Consider the following 24,022-nt stretch of genomic DNA (forward strand, 5'->3'; position numbering starts at 1 on the left):
ACTTAAGTCAATGTGTAATTAATTATTGTTTAAAACGAATTATAATTCAATTATTTAATGGCATAAATTCAGAATACATTAAAAATGGCTAAATGCTTGCTCCTCTTCGCTTATTTAATTATTAATTTCAATGTACTCCTCTTTCCTTTAGACATGAAATTTGAAATGATTTATAATTCAATTGTAATTATTTTGAAGGTAAATTTTGAGCCAATTTTGGCACCCCCTAGAGTCCTATAAAAGCATCTGCCTATATCGCCTAATGGACAAGCCGGCCGATATAATACAAATTAACAAATCGTCAGTAGTCTTCATTTCTTTTTTAATTATAATTTCCTCAAGTATTACACGGTTGCTTTTAAGGGCATAAAAAGATCATTTATACATTGTACATTCACATCCTGTAGATAAATATTTGGATCCCATGCCACCAAAAGATATACAGTATATCATACATGTATTTTTTGTTTTTTTTAAACATGACTGGCCAAGAAACAGGTCCTTGCTCTGTTTTTTTTTTGTTAAGGATGGAACTCATATTGCTAATCTTAAAATAATACATTCAATATGCACTGTCATGCAGACATATATTTACCAAGAAAATCAAAATGTGGCCAGTGTTTTTTTTCTTCTGTAATCTGACATTTTTGACAGTTGTGGAGCACATTAACATTATAGATTTAAGATAGCAGACAGCATTGGCACGTCCTTTAACCTTGCATTAAATGAAACATGTAAAAGCATTAATGATGTACTATCACTGTAGATTATTTATCCCAAACAGCAGATCAGCTAAATATTCATATATTCACTACATTGTTCGCCCTGTAAGTCCCGCAAATAATTTATTTAATCAAATGGAAGCATTAACTGGAATGTTTGAAGATGGTATGAGTAACAACATTTTAAACAGATGGCTAAAGCGAGACTTTTAGAAAACATCGTTCCTTCAAATGTTTCAAATTGTAAAGCTGCACAAAGATGTGACGTTCCTTCATTTGTACCAGGATGACTTTCGAAAGGAGGAGGTCAAATGTTGTTGCTTTGGAAAAGAACAAAAATCACTGAGTTGATGAGGATGTCACCACTAGCGGTCTGGTTCTCTTGGCAGCAATCTCCTCCACTGCAAATGTGTAGTTATACTGAAAAACGAAAACAAAGTCATTACATGTATATGTAGAATGGTAATGTACTTTGTAATAAAGAAAGTGGGGCAGTTAAGTGGTTTTACCTCATTTTCTATGTCTTGGAGGGTTTTTATACGAATGTTGTTTAGCTGGTAGTTCAGCTGAGGAGTCTGAGAGAGACACACAGGGATAACTTAACACTTTGTAGTCTGAGATGTGTACGATAAAAAGATTTGGCTGGGAGCAGATTTGACCGTTTCAGAATTAAAAAAGAAAAACCTTAGCATTTGGTTGGCTATCAAACTTTGGGTGAAGACTGAAGGGCACACCATCTAGCGCTGCAGATAATTGAAACACAGAACATATTGTATCAAACCAAAAAACAGATACTTTCTGCAAGTTAGCAGTAATAATGTGGTTACCTGTGATTCCCTGGATGCTGCTGTCAGCTGGTTTGTCCAGGGACTCATTGGCATGGAGGGAGTGGCGCCTGTGGCTGAGTTTACCTTGAGGCACTTGAAGGTTGCTGCAGAAACATTTACACATCAAGAATACAACGTGAAATCTCCATAATGCATGTGAGAAAATGTGCTAGGCTCCGACGAAACTAAGGTTGAACTTGGTGTGAAAGTACAAAGAAATATCGCAATTATGTTGTCACAAATGTGCACTCGAAAAACAGTTGGGTCAAAAATAACCCAAATTGGGTCAAGAATGTAAGGACCAGGCTCTCTGAGTTATTCAAGCCAAAAAGTGGGTTAAATTGAATTAATAATCGGGATGTTTTGTTGGTTATTCATTAGACCCAACTTTGTTGGGTACCTGAATAACCCAAACTAAAAAATGAACAGACAACTTTTTTGAGTTATTTAACTTAAAACGTTGGGTCAAATTAAATTAATAACCCACAAAGAAACCCAATTATTTGGGTTGTTGATTTGACCCAATTTTTGGGGTTAATTGAACTGGGTCAAAAATGAACCAACCCAATTTTCTTTTTAGTTATTTAACCTCTAATGTTGGGTCAAATTAAATTAATAACCCGCAAAACAACCCAATTATGGGGGTGGGTGGGTTCTGGGTTATTCATTTGACCAAACGTTTTGGGTTAATTAACTGAATAAGTTGGGTTAATTGAATTCAATAACCCCAAATTATTATTATTTTTGACCTGACTGTTTTCAGAGTGTGCGTAGAGCATACTGTAAATTGACTGAGTACACTGTATATACTGTACAGCATGCATTCCACCAAAGCCAAACAATAACACTCAGAAGGCTGACTAGCGTCTATCAAAAACAGTCCCATTTTCATTGTTTTCTTCTTCATGGAACTAATCAATTAGCTAAACCATAGTTGTAAAAATGATCTTGGTAACTAGATGTCCACTAACATTTGTCTGCCCAGTACAGGAACTAAGGAACTTGTGAATTCCTCTCTGTGTGCACAAAGGCCTTAAAACAAACAAACAGACAAACAAACAAACAAACAGTTACCTGGGTCTTAGAGGCTGGGGAGTAGATGGGAGCTCAAGTGAGAGTCTGCGGAGGCCCAGACTAACACTGCGAGGCTTGGCTTGGGGCGTGGTGTTGGTAAAATGTCCCTTTCTATACCACAACACAAAGCCGTGGACGTCTCTGCGAACAACAAAGACAGCATTTAAAATTGCATTGACGATGAGGAATTGGATGAAGTAATAGCGCAGATGAATGTAGCGGATAGCACGGCGCCTACCCAACATATGTGTAGTGCTGTAACATCATTTTGCTTTTGGCCGTCAGTTTGATATCCAAGACAGCTGTGTCCACACTACCGACTGGGACGAGATGCACACATACACGTTTCTTCTTTGAAACGGTGGCCTCTGGAGACACAAACACACTCAATATTAGCAAAGAGGGATCAACGAGGGAACAAATGGTTTTGAAGGATGTGTATGCAAAAGCTACTTATAGCTGCAAAATCCAGATGCTTTTGATGACTCTGTTCCTCCTCACTTTTTTAAAGAGGTCTGCCCGAGTACTGTACAGGGCAGTTGGTTTTAGCCATTATTAACAAGTCTGTCTGCAGGCTGCCACTGCTTAAGAAAACAGGCCTCGAGTGTTAGTGTGCTATTTTAAAAATCAACTGTACAGTCTTTTAGTTGATTGTTTTCCTTTGTTTTTAAATGTATGTACATCAATTGTTTGTAAATGCAATTTAATGTTGTCAATGTCTTTTCAATTCTCGTTGCTTTGCGAATGTATTCAACTGTTGTGTTTGTAAATACTTTTGTTTGCATGAAGTTGCCTTGTGTGTGAAATGTACTTTGCCTCGCCATGCTTGACCAAAGTGCGGCGTTTGATACAGTCAGTGGACCACAATATACTAGTGACTGTGTGACAGCACCTTGTGGGCATTAGTGGTAGCACTCTGCATTGGTTTGAACGTATTTGGGAAATGGAACTTAGCTGTGATAGTTCTGTGTCCTGTTCATCGCTACTGCCTTTTGGTATTCCAAAAGGTTCAATTTTAGAGCCATTACTTTTCTCATATTTGGCGTCCCTGGGTTCCATCCCTCGAAATAATCGGTTTTGTTTTCATTGTTATGCTGATGAGAGTCAAATGTATTTCCAAATAAAGCAAAAATATGCTTTCTCAGTAAAAACACTTATTTTGCCTTGAAGACAGTAAAGCCTGGATAGCATTGAACACAACCAACAAACTTGGATTTTAAAACGGACACTGATTTTAAATTGTTTCCGCAATTTGGTGCAGTGTCAAGACCAGCTGCTTCTTCTTTTTTCTTTCACAAGCAGACTTAGAAGCAGTAATCCTACATGTATTACATCTAAGGTGGATACTGCTTGGCCACATAACTCGGACTCTGGCCTAACTCCACTGGTTGCCTGTGCATTTTAGATGTTAAGAGTTTCTTTGTTCATTTAAAAAAAATCTAATTGCAGGAATCCTCCAGAAGTACAGGTACATTTATGTTAACGGTGACATTTTACGCTAGGATATTTTACCACGAGTTTAAAAAAGACAACAACTGAATATCACATTCTAGAAAAGCCCAACACAGAAACCCTGTGAAGTCTGGGTTATCTTACAGCTTTCCACATCAAATTGTATAAATACATGTGCGTGCACTCACTTGGTTCCAAGTGCTCCGCAATGAAGCAGTAGCCATGAGGAATGGCGTCCTTTTCAGTAATGAGCTGAATGTCCGACACGACCATACCACCTGAAGTGGCCTACATACAGAGAGACATGCTTGATGTATTGTGGTGATGCAAAGACGATTACTGTACTCGTGGACGTGTCTCGCAGTTACCTTACTGTAACAAAGGTAATAACTGAACCTCATTGGGAAGCTGCGTGAGAAGTTTGCATTTGCGCCATCTTCAGTGATGTTGATCTGCAGATAGAAACGGAATGTTAATCAATACAGACAGACAACCATTACCATTCACACATTCAGCCCAGTCTTCAGTGAACATGAGGAGAGAACCAAACCAATCCATCATTTTTATATCCAACTAAAGGTGCATATCAGTGTTTAAGTATTTTAATATTTATATTTCTTTGTTTTTGTCCTCAGAACAGTTCATTCACTCAAGATAGATTTCCATTATATTATTTGAAGAGTATATCTTTTTTCACCATGGTAGATTATAACCCCAGTGTTCATAATGAATAAAAAAAATAGCTGATAATCTAAGAAGCTATTTGCTTTTAAGGGTCTACAGATGAATAAAAATACAACCGGATGCAGTAAAAATGTGTAATCCCCATGTTTGTCTGTACCAAGGTGAAGTCTTTAGGGCAGGTGGAAATGTTGGATGTCCACGCCACTGCCGTCAGTGGCCGGACTGGCCCATGATCCACGCTGGCCATCTGAGGAGAAGAGGGGAAAAAAGCACGTATGTATCTTTTTTTTTTAAACCACACAATGTCCAAACTGTATTTATTTCTGATTAATGTTATCACTTATCATTGTTCTGCTTTTTTTAAAGCCAACCCCCTTTTTATTGTTGATGACTGAGCTCTACATGGCAACCAAAATATTAGAAACCGCTCTCTGTATGATTCACAAAAGGTCTACACTGCAAACTACAATAAATAAATAAAATCAAAATATTTTTTATGCATTAATTATGGAATTAGAGGATGGAGGTGTACCAAACGTTGGGGCCAGTGAGTGCATAAGACTCCACATTGGTCAGCAGATTATTTTTTATTGTGTTACTCGTAGATAGAATTCCATCATCATTGACAGTCAAGGTATTGTGGTGCATTGAGACAGCATATTGTTGTTGACCATGTGCCAAATCAGCAGCAAAAAGCACGTTATTCACGAGCCACATAGCCTGTTGTTCAAGACAGTGCTCCTATTCACTCTGAATAGGTGTGTTACGACTCTATGAATCCAGACAACTACTGAGTCCATTCAGGACCAGTTATAATGAAGTCACGTTTATAATCCCACAGCAGTGGAGGGCAATATAATGTTTGTGGTTTAAGATTTATATGACAGAACTCATAATACGTATAGAGTACAGTACTTTGTATGTTCTAAACAAGACGTATGAATGAATGTTAAACAGAAGCTTTTTCATTGTAGCAGTAAACACAGGAAATGTGATTTAAATGCATCCTTTATTTGGTTAGTATTACAGGTAGACCTAACAATCCATGTAAAACTAATTTGATTACAAATCCAAGTAAAACAAAAATAATTATAGATGAATTAAAACACGTTTCCGGTGTTTACCATCACAATGAAAGAGACATTTGTTTGACATTGACACGTGTACCTTGTAGAAAACAGACAGTAGCCTACTGTAAATTTGCTTTTCAGCTAGTTCAACAAATATCAACAATCTCCACTATCAACATTTACTTAAATCGTTTTCCATAACAACCAGTTTGCTTTGTATCAAGACCGAGTTATTAAAAACAAAAAAGTAGGCAAGCTGTAAAATGTGTTGGGTGTCGTTTTCCATGCAAACACGATCAGCCGGTCTCAACTCAAGAGTCACAGCAGCTGCGATTATTCATCAAAACTTGTTTGCTCAAAAGTTCAATGGCTCCTATTCCACAAATTTGAACAAATCACCTCGCCGACACTGACTTACCTGGATGGAAGTCTTCACTTTTCTGAAGTTTGAAGGTCAGTTGTCCAGCGAGGAAACAGCTCTGGGGTGAAACGTCTCCTGCGTGTTTAGGTGATTTTCCTGGTAAAAGCAGGAAGTTCTCTTCATTCCAGTTGAACTACAACTCCCAGAACACCTCATGCCAAAACGTCAGTGTTTAGTTGCTGAATCTTGACGCTAGATGGTAGCATTTCAAACCAATTACAGGACAGTAAACGCAGTCTTTGAGAATCGTTTCCCCAAATTTAACTTAACATTAATCATCATGTTTTGTTGTTGTTGTTGTTGTTGTTTTTAACAATGACTGGAATAGCTATAGGACTTTTTCTTAAGAGGTCGGATTTCTTTTTCACTCAATAATTAAACAACAGCACCACTGGAGTCACATTGCAATTCAAGTTAATCAGAGGCAACTCGTGGTTAACTTCATCATAGTAATTTATTAGTAATGATTGTAATCAATCTTACAATAAAATTGTCCCCATAACACACTTTTGAATGATAAAGCTTACAATTCTCCCTCTAAGGATAACACAAATTCATACAGCAGATAAAATATATACAATGCTTAGTAAGCCTAATTTGAGGTTTATGCTTGGTTAAGAGGAAGCACATAAAAAAAAAGTTCTGGAATGGATAGCATGGTCACTGAATGACAATGAGAGCGCCATTGCCATCTACTGTAGTGGATGTGCAATTACACTTTATTCTAGTCTGACAAAATAAGTGTGTGGGTAGTGAATTGGGGGCAGCATTTTTATCCATCTGAGGGGGCGGCCATTTTGCTACTTGCTGTTGACTGTAAACGACATCACTGTTGCTCAGGGCTCAGACAACCACCAATCAAGGCTTAGCTTCAGAAAACAGGTGAGCCGCGATTGACAGCAAGTGGCAAAATAGCCACCTGCTGAGACGGAAAAAACAGGTTGCTTAATTCATGTTCCACAAACGTAATATTAATACGAATGTTTAGATTAGTGGGGACACATAGAAAATATTACTATAAAGATTTTATTTATTTATTTATTTGGGGGCGGGGGGCTTCCCTTTAATGTGAAGAAACTACCAAAAAGAAAAAAAAATAATTTGAGAAAAGGGCAAATACTTCTCAATCATATCAAAATCAGAGCTGTGTAAAATATTTTGACATTAACAGGTAAAATATACACCTAAAAAAAACTAAAACACAAAGTAGTAATGCTGTGCAAATACATTTCTTATATTTTCCATCTAAAGAGCACCTTGAGAAACCTCTAAATCCTCTTTTAATCACATTTGAGTAGGGAGGAGGTGAATGCCAAGTGAGGGGTGAAAGGTCGACCGGGACTATCAGAAAGCGACTGTCAGGCAGCACAGAAAGTGATTGAACTCTCTTCTGTACTCACCATGGACTCATTCCCCTGTGCTTTGCTTCTCTTCTCTTTGCTTTGTTCAGGTAATTGGGACCATTTCTCCTCATTAATATCTGTAACGCAGGAGAAAATGTTTTTACCTGTGTTTTAATAGACAGCGGTTGCTCTAACATTTAAAATAATCTGTAGATTAAAAATAATTAAAATTGAAAAACAGAGTTTAAGTCATGTCACTTAATACTTCATTAAGCGCCATAAAGCGACAATAAAAATAACCTTTTAAATTGTAAATTGTGCCTAATTAGGTAACACATTAAACTGTTCTTCTTGTTTTTGCTTAGTCATCAGAAAAACGTGTGTTGAATCTGTGTATTTACTCAGACTGTTTGCTTTGGGCTGCTGTTAGTTTACACTGTATTTTACTCCGGCCTGTTTAAAGGTTCACAGAGGTGCATATGGTTTTTGTGTTGTGCATGTCCCTCTGTAGCCTCTGGTCAAGGTCTTGTGGTCACAGTGGAGCCCCAGGCGACAACTGTGCGCGAAGGGGAGTCGGTCAGCCTCAGGTGCCAAGTGGGGAGCGGTGCACATCCCACCCAGCTGCAGTGGAGGAGAGCCAATAATCAACCCTTAGCAGGTGTGGGGTGTCAGATTGTAGGATTATTATTTTACTCAATCAAATCTCACCATGTGCTAAAATACAGAATACTTTTCTCTCCATTAGACAATGTTAAGATTGGCCCCAATGGTGCGGTGCTGACGGTTGCTAATGCTCGACCTAATAACCAGGGCGAGTACCAATGTGTGGCGTCCAGCTCCGCAGGTTCCAGCACAGCTTCAGCACAGATCAACATCAAATGTGAGCTGCTCTAAAGCGTACACCAACAGATTTTAACAATGATTTAAAACATTTATGAGGATCACCCTTGTTCAAATGACAGACGTTTGTGATGAGACAAGGACAAAGCATTTACATTTTTTTCCACCTATAAACTGAGCATCACAACTGGAAATATTAGAATGTTTTCAAGACCAAATGAAGTAATGTGGTTGCATAAGTGTACACACCCTCGAAAGTGGGATATGTATGACTAATTTCAAAATTAACCACTCACATTCAAACTCGTGTTAAATGCGAGTCAGCGCACACCAGCTGACATTTGAAGTATCTTCTAATTAAACCCAGTTAAATTTCAGCTGTTCTAGTAGGCTTTTCCTGTCTTTTGTTTTTTCTTCTTCTCCTGAACTGTTGATATTTGCTTGCAACTTGGCTAAGGCCCCAGTTGCAGCTAAAGAAAAATGCCCCCTGATCGTGATGTTGCCAGCACCATGGTTTGGCGTAGGTATGGTCTTCTTTTGGAGATGAGCAGTGTTTATTGTTTTTTGCACCAAATATACTGCACCTTTTAATTAAATGTTTACAGGTTTTCATTGCATTAGTTATGGAATTAGTTTTGCAATTATTTAGCTTTGTCATTTTTTTTGACATGAGAACATGCCATTTGAAAAGGGGCGTGTAGACTTTTTTATTTTTTATATTTACACCCGATGAATACGGAACAAGGTGATAAGAGTTAGTTTATATAAGTTTTCAACTCATTAAGGTCAATATATTGTTTCATCAGCTATATTGTACTGAGCAACCTGGACAGATGTTTTGTCATACTGCATTGAGCTACCTTTCTTAATAAGTTTTTAAAAAAAAATCTAGAGTTGGGCCCAGCTATGGCTAGGGATTTAGATGTATATTTTTAATTTTATTTATTTTTTATTTTAAAATGTATTTTTTTTCCTAAATAAAAAAGATGCTTTAATTTTTTTTTTGTGTGAATTTCTAAATTGTACGACATGTAGGATGTTTAACTTTGGAGGTTACCCTGTCTGACATTTTACTTTTATGATGACCTCATATACGTGTCCTCTCCTTCAGACCCTCCCAAAGTGCGCTTGTCACCAACTGGACCCCTGAAGGTCAAAATTGGTGACCGGGTATCAATGCAGTGTCGTGCTACAGGCAGGCCACGCCCCAAGCTGAGCTGGAGACGCCAAGGCTCCTCTCTACCGCTGCCTTCTGAGGAGATAGATGGCGTCAACACCATACAAGTAATACTTTCGCCAAAATAATACTTTTATTTAAGTGATTTAATTTATTTTGAAATAACACCACCTTCTCCTCCTTTTTAGTGGAGTGTCGTGCGTCCAGAGGATGCAGGTGTGTATGTTTGCCAAGCTGAGAACAACGTGGGAGTGACAGAGGCCAAAGTGGAGGTCATCATGGGAGGGGGACCTGGCGCACCCGTGGCATCAGTGAGTCATAAGGAAATGACAGTTGTGGAGGGTCATACTGTCACTATCGGGTGTCAGGCTACTGGTAAGATGTTGACATATTTAATAGTTTTGTCATTTTAGCAATGTTAATGACCAAATATACAGTAACTCAAATGTCACTCAATGGAGTGCAGACCTCCTACAACAAACCATGACATGAAAACCTGAAAGCAAACTGAAAAAATATAAATAGGTGTGGAGGGAGACTAAATTCAGATGAGCATTTTTGGCTTCGTGCTAGCTTTAAAGCAACACTAAGGAACTTTCAGGTTACGTTGATTATGGCGCCGCCGTATGGACAAAGTTGGTATCGTTATGCCTGAAGGAAGACCACGTTTCTCATGAGGACAAGCGCATTGCATCATTTTTTAGCTCACGACATCCAAATTGACTTCTGTCTTTGTAACGAATGGGTAAAGGGGGAAGTGACGTATGCCATAAAGCAGTCTTCACATTTGTAGTTTTTTGTGTTCCTACCATCCTCCTCAAAGTTGTTTACTGCCAGTAAAGATAATAGACCCCCTCAGGCCATGGCAAAGGTACCATTTAACTAGTTTTAAGTCAGAAGAGTTATGAAAATATTTTATTAAGCTTGAAAAGTTCCTTAGGGCTACTTTAAGATAGCTAGCTTTACGTGCGGAGAGAGGCTAAATTCAGATTAGCACTTTGGCTTCATCCTGCTAGCTTTAATATACAAGTAAATATAAAAGTAAATCGCTTGGAAGACACGTAGTGATTTAAATGATTACCACACATCATTCTGACAATGAAGAGAAAAAGAAATATTAAGCGATTAACAATTTGACATTATTAATATGAAATCCTCCTCAAGTGCCGAAGTTGAGTTTTATACAGCAACATGCTGTGTATCAATGTTTCTCAACTTCTCTCAGGTTCTCCAGCTCCTCTCATCACATGGTCCAAGCTGAGAGCCCCGTTGCCATGGAAACACACAGTCGCTGGTGGTGTCCTGACACTGACCAGTGTGGGGCGCCAGGACTCCGGCCAATACATCTGTAATGCAACCAACATACACGGCTTCAGCGAGGCATACACGCAGATGGAGGTGGAGAGTGAGCATGCCAAAACACATCATGAAATTTTTATGATTATTTGTCAGTGACTCATGTACAGGAAATATTAAAGTTGAGAGTAGAGATGCGCTGTAGTACCAGATTATTGCATAGCGAAAAATATACCCACAATAATTGTATTACTTACTAGTGTCTAGTTAGTGCATTGAGAATTATTATTTTTTTAAATAGAGTTGATTGTAATGGCAATGGTTTCAAAAGACATATCATATTTGTATATAGCTGGGCCAAAACCTTGTACCTCCAACATTGTCACTTTTCAGGAGATATTAACGGCATGTTTGTTCAACCATTAACATTGCATCATCAAAGAGAGCAAGTCGTTTTGAACACTAAACAGCAAAATCCACCGTTTTTTCCATCCATCTCAGGGGCGGCCATTTTGCCACTTGCTGTTGCCTGAAAATGACATGGCTCAGGTAACAACCAATCACGGCTACGTTTCAGAAAACAGGTGAGACGTGATTTGTCGTTACCTGAGCAACTGTGATGCCATTTTCAGTCAACAGCAAGTGGCAAAATGGCCGCAATATTGATCAGAACACCGTATTTACACTAGTAGGGTTGCATAGAACATATTATTATAAAGAGAACTTTTGTGTTGACTTTCTCTTAAAAGTAAATGACAATGGTGTGATTCCGAGCTTGTTTACATAGCGACTGATGATGGTTCTCCTCTCTTATCACTTCTTCTCTTTTTCTTCATGTTTCAGGCCCTCCTTACGTCACCACTTTGCCCGAGCAGGTACGACTCCAACCCGGTGATGCTCTTACCCTGCGCTGTCTGGCCCATGGCTCCCATCCCATTCAGTTCCATTGGAGCCGGGTGGGCCGAGGCAACCTGCCAGCCGGGAGTCAGGCCACCAACGACGGACAGCTTGTCGTAGCTCATGTAAAAATGAGTGACGGTGGAACATACAAGTGTCTGGCAACCAATCACATTGGCTCCAGCGAAGCACTGGCTAAAGTCGTTGTTAAAGGTAAGACTAATGTGCGATATGTCAATAGGGGGCAGTAGCTCATCACTGCAGGTTAATAATTCGAGTGGTGTGGTAAGTGGCACAACATTTTGTAATGAAGGACTATAAAGAAGTGAGCGGTTGTTTGAAAGTATGTGCCCTGAGCCTGTGAGTGGCTGCTAGCCAGTTCTTCTCTTTGTGTGTTTTCCAGCCTAGGCCACCGAAATGTCTGCAGTGTTCCCACAAGCCTGAATTGTGACATCAAATGGAAAGTATCAAGTTGTTGTTGGGCATAGGGAGCTAAACTTGAACCTTTCAATTAGTGGGCGTATTAGGATTAAGGTGATCTATGGAAAATTTTGAATCAACTTTCAGGCAGAGGAGATGACAAACTTCTATTTGAATGTTTTTCTTATCCCAGATTTGAGAAGGGATTCCAAAACCCAAATGGAAAATGTTGCCTCTATATCCAAGTATAATTTAGTTAATTAGGTACTCCATCAGCTTCATGTAATTTTCCAACCATAAATACTTTACGACTCTTTTCAAAATTTGGGAATAAGCCTTGTTTCATATTTGTTTTCTGCTATTAGGAAACACATTTGGTCTATTTAAAAAAGTGTTTAAAGAGCATCCCTCATTATGAGCCAGTACCGTAAGATATTGAATTTAAATATCTCATTTAAAAACAGATAATTACATCTATTCTTACAATAATGACAATACTAAATTTTTGACAGTCTTGAAAGTGCCTGTATGTGCTTCATAATTGGTTGAGGGGTGACTTCTTTCAATTGTTTTCCCATTTGGTGCTGATAGATTTGTGTTAAAAACATACACATGCATTGACAAGTATTAATAAAGTCCCCTCATAGATATAGTGGTCTTATCTTGTCAACTTTCATTCTAAACTGTTATACTTAATCGTCTGCACATGCTTGATGTTAGCTTTTCAACCACAAAGGGGCGACTTGCACATTTGATGTGAGGCATTCACGTGTTCAACCACAATGAGGACGCCAGCAAAGGTTTAAGTGATTATCATCCGCTGCACTGAGGATAGTCAGAAACGCAGAGCAAACCATTTCACCCAATGTGTCAATATGAACAATTAAACACATTTAGCTCCCAAGGTTCTGATTGAGCACATTGTCGCAAAACTTTGACCCCAGAGAGTTGCGCTGTTACGTAAGAAGATTCAAATCAGATCTTAATGAAGTGTTAGCCTGCCATTTAGGGCCTGTGGCTGTGGAAGTAAAATGGAAAGAAAGTTGACATTTCCAGTACTCCAGCCAGAGTCCTGCCTGTAGCGGGCCTCGCTCGTAAACCCCCCCCCAACGTCTGCTAAAGAGGGAGGCCTTCCCATTCTTCTCTTTCTCCTTCCATCTTTACAAGCATCTTGAAAGCTTGAGGGACAAAACATCTGCCCCTCACTTTACAGACACCCACCAAAAAGGCCAGTGGGGTAAACATTTAACTTTTTCTTTTATACTGAAGATTTGGATGACAGATTCAAAGATGAATATAAGAAAAAAATTGAGAATTCCAGCTTTTATTTGATTGTATTTACATCTAGACGTGTTAAATAATTTAGGAAGCCACCCACCTTTCAATGGCCAAAATTACTGGAACATAAATGAACTTATTGTGAATAACATTTAATATTTGGTGGCAATAACTGTCAAGCCTGCGACCCATTGAATTCACCGGACTGTTGCATTCATCATTTGAAATCCTTGTCCAGGCCTTTACTGCAGCCTCTTTCAGTTATTTTGTTTGTTGGAGTTTCTCCTTTCAGTCCTTTCAAAATGCATGCTTGATTGGGTTAACTACTTTGCTCCCAAAAACGTATAAATACGTTCTATTTTAAATATTACCAGTGTCAAAACAAAAACACATTTATAAGTTAAATTTTTTGTTTTTTTATTGCTAGAGCATACAGAAGGTTTTGATGCAGCCTCTGAACTAAAGAGAACAGTTGTAGCATTGATAGTTATTACAAATATAGCCAGCAGGTGGCAGCAGAGTATAAAAGATCAACCAGGGCCATGTTGCAAAAAGCTGTTTTCCCCACAGTTGCCAACAGAGTTGTGAATAATGATGAAACTTAGCTATATTCTAATGCTAATTGCTGCAAAACGGAAACAGATAGAAATATACATTTTTTTTCTGATGAAGGAAGAGACTCTAATCTTTCTTTTGGTAGGTTTCATGTTTTTGGGCCTTACAAAATCAGTCAAAATCCAGTAAAACAGCCAGAAGCAAAGGGGGTTGCTTCAGTGAAAATGGCTGGGAGTGAATGGCGATTAATTCAGCCCGGTCTAAGACCTTCCATTTTTTCCCCCTGATGAAGTCTGTTGTGCTGGCAGTGTGTTTTGGGTCATACATTTTTCTGTAAATTGACAGACAAAATCGTTTTGTAGACTTCAAAATTCCTTCTGCTACCATCACCATGAGTCATCATTAAAGACGAGTGAGACCGTCCCAGAAGCAGCCGTGCAAGCCCACGTCATGACATTACCTCCACCCTGCTTCACAGATGAGCTTGTGTGCTTTGGGTCATAAGCAGATTCTTTCTTTCTCCATACTCTGACCTTTTCACCTCTCCAAGTTGAACCTCTTCCAAAGTGAAGACGTGAATATATGCGGATAATCTTTCTACTAGAGTTTGATACAAAAATAAGTTGTAGCGGTCCAAACAATCTTACAATACCAAACACATTCCTTCAAATGAATTACGATGACAAAAAGTCTGCACTCCATATTCAATCAGGACAGAAAAAGCAGTCATTCTTTTTGCTGTATGACAATGTTCTGTAATATTGCTGATAATAATCAAAGAATTAAAATGAAACAGTCACTGTGCAATCATATTATGGGAAAACCATCATTCAGGAAGGAACAAATGATGTGAGCGCTTCCTCAAACAGGAAGTGATAGGTGGAGAGCGGCGGGGGGTGTCTGTCAAGTCTGTTGCCGTGGCTTCCACCTGATGAACTAGGTTAGAGTGTGGTCAGAAGACGTGAGACTGCTGGTACAACCCACTCAATTGTTTCGGTCTCATGTTTATTTTCCATTTGTTTGACATCAATTCTCTGCAATGTTACCATGCTGCAGAAGGTCAGAGAGTAAAAATAGAATTTCCATCAGACAGAGGGAATGTACATGAGCTAAATGCATCATTGGGGGGTACAAATTCATGCGTTTATTTTTTTCTCACATATACTATGAAGGTGCTTCAAGGCCAGACAGTTAGGAAATCTACTGAGTCCTGGGAGCAAAATCTTGAGAATTTCCAACACAGAATGAGCTTATTTATTTTGGTGTGAAATACATACTTTCACATCGCCCTGGAAATTTACCCTAACTCATCTGAAACATTATGTGGACGTCAACTGTAAATGTTGCAATAGGTCATAAATGACATACCATAAATAAGTGACATTCCACAAAATTTTGTGAAGTGTTTTTGGGGGTTCACTCACAGAAATATTTTGAACTGCACTAGAGGAGGACAAGCAGTTTTATGATAACATTGTAAATTGATATGTCCCAAAAAAACTCAGCTCTCCTATCAATAAAAATGCAAAAAAAAAGCGATTTAAAAAAATTGATGAGTCTTCTGACTGTGAATATGAAAAATCACTTGAGCAGCTGAAAACATACTTCAACATTCTTCTTCTCTTTACTGTTTAGATTTGTTTGACGGATGTACGTAATGGTAGCGTGGCCGTAGGTGGGGACATGGCATAATAACACGTTTTCACCCATCTGCGGTTGGCATGAAGGCACAGTCAGCTCCATCACGCTGGAAGTCTCCATCGCAAATTGTTCTTGGGCCGCGGCCCGCAAATCAAAGTACAACTTCACATGACAGACTGGCGAGTCACAGTCATTGTGCCGCGGCACAATCATACGGTTCATTTTTATTTCGGATTGCTCTTTAATTTGCAGCATCTCGTTTTCAAAGAGGTCCTACTATAGTGTAGAAGTGGTTAGCACAAACGCGTCACATTTCCGAGTTTTGGGGTTTGAATTTCAGCTGTAGCTTCTTGCGTGAGGCTACTTTTGTTTGTTTTCACTTTTTGCAAGAATAGTCAAAAAATGAAATCAACATAGCGGCAAAGTTGCTAAATCACTTCGTATCCTTCACTTTGTTGCATGACATCGTTCCACCCCTGGTTGTCATGGTTACGGAAGCAGTTCTCAACATTTGCACGAGACCAGAGTGCAACAAGTGGATATTAACCCTTTCAGGGACAGTGGTCACTGCAACTGACAGCTATTCAAAGTTGCTTTATCCCATATGAATGGATTTAAAAAAAGAAAGAAAAACATCTTTGCAAATCCTGATGTATGTTATCATAATTTGTGCATGAAAGAGTACGTGCATTGTAATGTTTTATCCTTTGTGAATATTGCCATAAAAATGTTCCAGATCTTTTATCAAGACACATGGCAGCTGCTTTATATTGTGAAATAATTACATTTGAATGGATTCTTGCTTGATCCTTGTGGGCCATGAGATAAAAATATTCAGAGCATTTTTGATGTTGCATATCAAGCAATAATCACTAACAAATTATCTTAATGACAAAAAAACCGACCAAATGCAGGAGAAGTGTATCACTAAATGATTGCATGTACAACTTAATTGGCACTGATCTATATTAAGATTGTTGGGTCTGCACCCCTTAGTACCATTCTGTCTTAGAGTTTTTGTTGTCAGATAGCAAAATGTAAAGACCCGATTCCAGATTTATTTTGTATTTTTTTTGTGTATAAAAACAGTGGAAAGTTAGTTTTTCCTTTCTTTGCTCATATCTATGTTTTTATGTCTGCGGAACTGACAGGATATAAACAGCAACTGCAACTGTATGATTAGCAGCCATTCACTGTTTCCATATGGCAAGATCCTGTGTGTGCGTGTGTGTGTGCGCGCGTGTGCATTAGTGTGTACGTGTATTTGAGTTTGTGGTCCTGCGGGAGCCGGTGAAAATCAGTCCCACATGCACGTCTAACCAGTGTGACCATCAGTCATATAAAAAGGGGAAACTGCAGGATGTGAAGTGGAGACCACCTCCTTCTTCATTTCAGTGCTGATTGACAAAGTCAAACACGTCCATTCACGTGTGTGTGAGACGGAAATTAAAACACAGACTGAACAGATAAAATTACAAAAAAAGAAAGTCGTAATATTTGAATAAAGTTGAAATGTTATAAGAATAAGGTTATAATTTAAAATATATATATATGAAAATAAAAAAATAATAAAAAAAAATTGCTGGAATTAATGTGTTGAGAAGTGTACAGTAATCCAACGAGCCTTACCGGGAATAGGACCAGAAAATGTTTATAAATGCATATAATGGAGGATTTAGTACCTTATTTTAAGGTATCGGGTACTCATGGAGGCTGCTAATTTCAGCCGCCGATACTTAAAGGAGAAGTCAACTCAAAATTTTCCTTTACAATACTATGTTGTGTATGCCCCCACGAGTGCAAACATGGCATTGTGATTAATATTGTATTTGTGGAATATGAATTAAACAGCAAAATTCACCCATTTTTACCCATCTCAGCGGGCGGCCATTTTTCTGGTGGCTCTCGACTGAAAATGACATCGCAGTTGCTCAGGAATCAGGTAACGGCCAATCACGACTCAGCTGATTTCTGAGTTTGGTCATGTGACGTTCACCTGAGAGTCATTTTCAGTCAACAGCAAGTAACAAAATGGCCGCCTCCAGAGCTGGTTCAAAAAAACTTGAAAAATAAATGACTTACAGATGATTACAATTTTAAAACATGCACTAGAACTTCCTGTCTGGAAGTGTGAGGACAGTTTGTACATGTCGGCTTCGACACGTGAAGGAACTAGCTGGGCCATGCTGCCATCTTTAGTCATCTTAAGAAGAATAGAAAAATTCCAAAAATACATGGAGAACTGTAAATAGGTGACTTTTTCACAAATAACAGAGGATAGTTTGAAAAATACAAATAATTGACTAGTGGAGGCCAAAGAAAAAGCAAAAATCACACTGGTGAAGTTACTGTAATTCGATAGGTGCTTAGTCTGATAGTTGTGTTAGATTTTTGAAGTATGTTCTTGAAAATGTTCAATTCCTTTTAGTACCATTTTGTGCACCACAAACACAACATATGCTAACAATTTGTTAGCATTCTTGTTAGTAACAAGAGTTCAAATGTGTCATGATCTGAGCCGCCCGGCTCTGCTCTCAGTGTTGTTGTTGTGTTTTGCGGCCACCTGACCACTAGGGGCGCTAATGCGACTTGTAACAAAATGTACCGGTAAGCTTCCACATGGAAAACAGATCAATCTCCCTTTCTTGCTAATTCAATGAACTTTGGACGTTGTCCAAACAAAACAGTGCTCCTTCCACCCGCGCCTTTCACTATTATACACACGAGAAGGAATGATCAAAGCAAAAATTTGCTTGCATTAAAATGTTTATTCACTGAAAAGGCCGTTAGCCTGTGTAAGGGTCACGGGAATGTTTGAATAAGTCTCCAGGGGATCGTTTGTAAGTAAAAATGAATCATCCGCCGTCAGCTGCAGGCGTCCCGCTAAAATGTTTCAATGTTCCACAATGTTTTTTTCCTCGGACTTCAGTCTGCAACAAAAGTACATTTTCATATCAGCACAAATGTAACAGATGAAAAGAAAGCTGAAACCCGCCCACACATTTGTGCACATCTGGCATCATCTCCTCTTCCTGCAGACATGAGGGGAGTTAATTGTCTCATTCGTCCATCCACCAGTCGCCGCATGTCTGGCCTTCAATTGTCCGCAATATGATTTAGATGATGCTAACCAATATGAGGACATGTGCAGCGATGGACGGATGTAAAAGGGGTTAACCGTAGCTTGTTTTTCTCTCACCGGATGGAGAGAAAAGGCTGAGAATACTCAAGTGACTTGATATGAAAATTGGTCACATTCATGCTTGTGTCTTATCAGTCAAACTGCGCAGCAAAGACAGATAAGGTACCAGCGATTCACATCGTTTAGAGGCTAGATTGTTTCATTACGATCATTCTATGTACATGCTGACACTGTTACTGGACGACAAAAAAAATTAACTCCATCTTTCCCCTCACTTTTTGTCTTTTACATTCCGGTTTCAGTTCTCTCCCTCGCAGATCTTAATACGTTTTTCTTGCATTACATGTAGAGGAACTGCATATACTTTAGTACCGCAGCAAGAACATTTATAAAGGGAAGTAGAGCGCCCAAGGGAAGTCTCAAGATTTAGCACAACAGTCAACATAAAAATTGGTGGACTAAACAATATACAGTAGACGAGACTATAGGCTACAATTGTGTACAGCAGAGGACATTCTATCACTTGAACCATGTTAAGGAAATCCAGAATGGGCTTATGGACTTGGAAGAACGTAAAATGTAGATCTAGAAGACAACAAAATCTCCTGGGAAAGCTATAAAGTTAAAAGTCACACCAAAGTCAACACTCAATCCATTCAAACCAAAATATTTCTCTCCGTTTCAATGTTTTGGATCAGTACTTGGACCCAGGAATGACAATATTTCACATGTTAGTGTATTGCAAAAGTATATAGCTTACAGTCAAGAATGTACATTGGCAAACAAAATTCACATTAACACGAGATGACAAAAGGCAACATCACACAGGAAGTAACACAAAGCCTACTTGCAAATTTATTATTATTTTTTTTAAGTTACACTGTCTCGGTGAAGAACCACGGCAGACTCCAACCACTTAGAGGAAATCAAAATTCACAATGACTGTAATTGTTTACATTAAAAAATAATAATAATCATGTAAATAGTGCAGAATGTGATGTTACTGTGAAGGCCTTACTGGCTGCTCTGGATTACTATCCAACCAAATGTTCAACAAATAACTTAAGAAGAATAAGACCTTGCCTCTCTGGGTGCATTCACTTCATTCAATTAAAATCATGCAAATACTATCCCCCGTTTCCACTTGTGTGCCCCAGGGCTCCGTCATAACCGCCTTCTCGTTGTTATTGCCACTCTCTCTATAAGTAATATTTTCCGGGAATGACATACTTACACTATTATTACACAATTTACACCCAGACTGCCGGAACTTCTCCATCAAACTCACTCACACTTACTCACCGTTCTGCCTTGTTGACTGATGAGAATAAGAAGCCGGAATATCTGCACAACTCATAAAGTAGGAAACACGAAACAGAAGCACTGAGAGAAAGCAAAAATAGAAGGCCAGAAAAAACGTGTTTGTCTTAAAGCGAGCGAAGAGTGGAGCAAGGAGGGAAGCCAGGAAGATGTCAAAACAAAGAAAAATCAACAAAGAGATTTCACAAGCGAGTCTGACAAGCAGGAGGTTGTGCACGTGGAACCGTTTCAAACAGGAGCGAGGCGGAATGCACAACACTTGAAAATCCATGATAAAGATAAACAATATTGAAAATAAATGAATAAAAAAATAAACAAACATATTCAAATGTATAAAGCACACTTGTTAAAGTATTCCCTAGCGCCTGTTTGCACTCTCTTCTTCTTCTTATTATTATCATTATTGTATTAATAAATTTTAGTCACTTGCAGTTCAAGTTTACTGTAAATCTGACCACATAAAATGAAACAGAAGTAAACCTTGCACATTTTAAACAAAGTTTTCAACAAAATGTGATTTTCCGTTCCGTTCCGTTCCGTTCCGTTCCGTTCCGTCTTCAATTCCGCTTATCCGGGGTCGGGTCGCGGGGGCAGCAGCTTTAGCAGGGAAGCCCAGACTTCCCTCTCCCCAGCCACTTCAGCCGGCTCCTCCGATGGGATCCCAAGGCGTTCCCAAGCCAGCCGTGAGACGTAGTCTCTCCAGCGTGTCCTGGGTCGTCCCCGGGGCCTCCTGCCGGTAGGACATGCCCGGAACACCTCCCCAGGGAGGCGCCCAGGAGGCATCCGAACCAGATGCCCCAGCCACCTCAACTGGTTCCTCTCAACGTGGAGGAGTAGCGGCTCGACGCTGAGTCCCTCCCGAATGACCGAGCTTCTCACCCTATCTCTAAGGGAGAGCCCGGCTACCCTGCGGAGGAAACTCATTTCGGCCGCTTGTATCCGGGATCTTGTTCTTTTGGTCACGACCCACAGTTCGTGACCATAGGTGAGGGCAGGAACGTAGATCGACCGGTAAATCGAGAGCTTTGCCTTTCGGCTCAGCTCCTTCTTCACCACAACGGACCGATACAGCGTCCGCATCACTGCAGACGCTGCACCGATCCGTCTGTCGATCTCCCGCTCTAACCTACCCTCACTCGTGAACAAGACCCCAAGATACTTGAACTCCTCCACTTGGGGCAGGACCTCATCCCCGACCCGCAGAGGGCACTCCACCCACCACCACAAAATGTGATTTTGTCTTTCGTAAGTCCACTAGCCTAACGCCAACATAATGCACTAATAGTACGGTATTGGTGGGACATCCTCTTATCATTTAATGAATCATTCAAAAAAAAATGAATTACCAGTATTACATGTTCATTCAAATTATGAAATATGTGTGCCCTTTTGTACAGTGGGCGAGACAGCACCACAGCAAATGCAAATATCACAACACAACAGCATAATACAAAGGAAGTAGCCTACAACAAAAGTGACCTGAATAATTTGAAAATGAAAGTTAAAAAAACAATAGCTTACTTACAGCATACTTATAGCTTAACTCGTTTATTTTTGTTCATTCCACTACATGTTAAAAACAAACAAACAAAAACATTAAATTATTGTCCATTTTAGTTATTTTGTCCAATCCAATAATGTCAATGACTTCCTCATTAAAATGAATAGAAGAGCTAAATGCTACATGGGCGACAAGGGAAAAGAAGCATGCGCTTTATGTGCCTCCAGGGGTTACACACACATGAACGTCAACGCCGGTAATGCTCACACAAGAACCTTTGCTTGCTTGCCTTCATATTGCCAAGACATGTGTTTGATCACACATGTACTGCACATGCTGTCTAATATATTTTGTGATTATGTGTGAAATATTAAGTCTTTGTGTTGATCAGAAAAGTGACTCGAAGTGCACGGTGCTGTCCAGAAAGTGCCGTGTCGCTGACGCCACAAGAGTCAGTGTCTCACCATTCACAAACCTCACCGCACGTCACTGGTATTAAGTGAGCATAACAGCATGATAGCAAGCTAGCAACCAATGCAAGCAACCCGCCTTCAAAATTACAGAGGTACGACGAGATGTAAAAGTTGAAATAAATAAAAACCAACGGCAACAAAAAGCAAGTGAACATTGATGAGCGTGAGCATGGAACATGTGCTGGTAAGTGGTGTGTGTGTATAGACATCGAGCTGTGACAATAGTGATGTTCTATTTTGGAATGTAGCGCCCCACCATGGTTTTATGGATTAAACATTTACAGAGAGACACTGAGTAAAGATTTGTGTGCTTCATAGCGTAAGTGCGTCACAAAATCAGACAACAGTGATAAATTAAAAGGTTTTACTCATCATAAACTATAAAGTATGCATCCTGCTCATTTAAAAATAGATACACACACTTGAAAAAAACGTTGGGTCAAAAATAACCCAAATTGGCTCAAAAAGGGGCTGACCCAACTTTTTGAATTATTCATTTGACACAAAGTTGGGTCAAATTAATAAAACCACAAAGCAACCCAAGAAATTGTGTTTCTTCCCTTACAAAGCAACTCCAAAAATTGGGTTGCTTTGTGGGTTATTAATTAATTTAATTGGGTTATTCAGGTTAATTTTTGACTCATATTTGACCCAATTCATTAGGCTTCTCAATTAACCCAAAAAGTTGCGTCAAATAGATAACCAACAAAACAACCTTAAAATTTTGGTTGCTTTGTGGGTTATTACATTAATTTGTCAAACAACTCAAAAAGTTGGGTTGGTCCAATTTTTACCCAATTCAATTGGGTTATTGAGTTTCATATTGGACCTACCGTAATTCAACTGGGTTATTTTTATTTTTATTTTTATTTTTTTACCCAATTGGGTTATTCAAATAACCCAAAAAGTTGGTTTGATTAAATAATCCACAAAAAACACGAAAGATTGGGTTGCGTCGTGGGTTATTAATTTATTATTTTAATTTGACCCAACTTTTTGGATTAAATAACTAAAAAATTTAATTTTTAATTCAAAAATTCAAAAATTTAATTCAATTGAATTGGATTATTTAATTTGCCCCAAAAGTTGGGTCAAATGAAGAATTCACAAACAACTTTAAAATTTGAGTTGCTTATTACTTGAATTTGACCCATCTTTTTTGGTTAAATAACTGTGTAATACTTTTTAGGTTAAATAATCAGAAAAGTTGGGTCAGTCCATTCTTGACCCAACAGTTTTTAGACTGTATATTTCAAAACGTTTGTTTATAATTATCAATACTTCAATTTCCTTTTTGACTTATAAGTAAATAATCTCGTCTAAGCACACACTATTGATGATGCACATTTAAAGTGGCCTCCACTGAGAACATCCAGCCTCTCTTTTTTGATGACCCTTTTTAAGGCTTTTGACTTTAATGGAGGTCATTGTGTCTGCTTTATTGGCGACTTTGTGTGTGTGGGAGTCGGGAAAACGCACAAGATCTTCATTGGAACCGTGTCAAATCTCAAATGTTTAGGGCAAGGAGGCGGAGGATGGGGGAGTTTGGGAAGGGCCTTAAGATTGCTTACTGGGAAGTCAAAAAGCAGCTGTTTAGAATAAGCGTGAGTCATCATCCTCTCTAGACTCAGCTCGCCGCCTCCTCTGCGCGCGTCTCATGAGCGAGAGGCCAGTAGGTCCTGAAATAGAGCACACAGACTCGTATGAAGACACAGAGGCGGGTTTATGTAGGCAACGTGATACGATGCCAGTGTGAGAAATGCTCTCGTGTGGAAAAGGTGGAGAGAAAGGGAAAGAGTGACGAGGGAAGCGCTGTGTGTGAAAGGAGAGAGAAGGAGGGAGAGAAGGAGGGCTGGGGGAAGGCTGGGGGAGGCCCGGAGGAGGCGTGC

At 39.1% G+C, this 24,022-nt stretch overlaps 2 protein-coding genes across 2 annotated transcripts; one reads left to right on the forward strand and one right to left on the reverse strand.

The window, feature by feature from the left end:
• Nucleotides 1-301: 301 nt before the first annotated feature.
• mvb12a (multivesicular body subunit 12A) lies at nucleotides 302-6,378 on the reverse strand. Its single transcript, XM_086082910.1, has 10 exons — nucleotides 6,248-6,378; nucleotides 4,917-5,006; nucleotides 4,444-4,527; nucleotides 4,264-4,363; nucleotides 2,862-2,991; nucleotides 2,624-2,764; nucleotides 1,550-1,653; nucleotides 1,407-1,465; nucleotides 1,232-1,297; nucleotides 302-1,142 (listed from the first exon to the last, which is right to left on the reverse strand). Exons 2-10 carry the CDS (start codon nucleotides 5,004-5,006, stop codon nucleotides 1,062-1,064), a joined length of 855 nt encoding a protein of 284 aa, XP_085939036.1. The 5' UTR covers nucleotides 6,248-6,378; the 3' UTR covers nucleotides 302-1,061.
• Nucleotides 6,379-7,548: 1,170 nt separating this feature from the next.
• sid4 (secreted immunoglobulin domain 4) lies at nucleotides 7,549-12,873 on the forward strand. The gene is made up of 8 exons (XM_086083365.1): nucleotides 7,549-7,700; nucleotides 8,105-8,251; nucleotides 8,339-8,473; nucleotides 9,545-9,717; nucleotides 9,799-9,985; nucleotides 10,836-11,015; nucleotides 11,750-12,016; nucleotides 12,207-12,873. Exons 1-8 carry the CDS (start codon nucleotides 7,652-7,654, stop codon nucleotides 12,209-12,211), a joined length of 1,143 nt encoding a protein of 380 aa, XP_085939491.1. The 5' UTR covers nucleotides 7,549-7,651; the 3' UTR covers nucleotides 12,212-12,873.
• The last annotated feature ends 11,149 nt before the right edge of the window (nucleotides 12,874-24,022 follow it).

The sequence above is a fragment of the Leptonotus elevatus genome, chromosome 8 (genome assembly GCF_054856555.1).
Source record: "Leptonotus elevatus isolate MCC_2025b chromosome 8, RoL_Lele_1.0, whole genome shotgun sequence".
NCBI lineage: Eukaryota > Metazoa > Chordata > Actinopteri > Syngnathiformes > Syngnathidae > Leptonotus > Leptonotus elevatus.

Bases quoted from the DNA above. Each gene is read 5' to 3' on its own strand.
- mvb12a (XM_086082910.1), bottom strand. From the start codon at position 5,006: ATGGCCAGCGTGGATCATGGGCCAGTCCGGCCACTGACGGCAGTGGCG. The intron at 4,528-4,916 runs GTACAGACAAAC...TTCTATCTGCAG, and splicing joins GCCCTAAAGACTTCACCTTG to ATCAACATCACTGAAGATGG. The intron at 2,765-2,861 runs GTAGGCGCCGTG...TGTTGTTCGCAG, and splicing joins CAGCACTACACATATGTTGG to AGACGTCCACGGCTTTGTGT.
- sid4 (XM_086083365.1), top strand. From the start codon at position 7,652: ATGGACTCATTCCCCTGTGCTTTGCTTCTCTTCTCTTTGCTTTGTTCA. The intron at 7,701-8,104 runs GTAATTGGGACC...GTCCCTCTGTAG, and splicing joins CTTCTCTTTGCTTTGTTCAG to CCTCTGGTCAAGGTCTTGTG. The intron at 11,016-11,749 runs GTGAGCATGCCA...TTCATGTTTCAG, and splicing joins CACGCAGATGGAGGTGGAGA to GCCCTCCTTACGTCACCACT.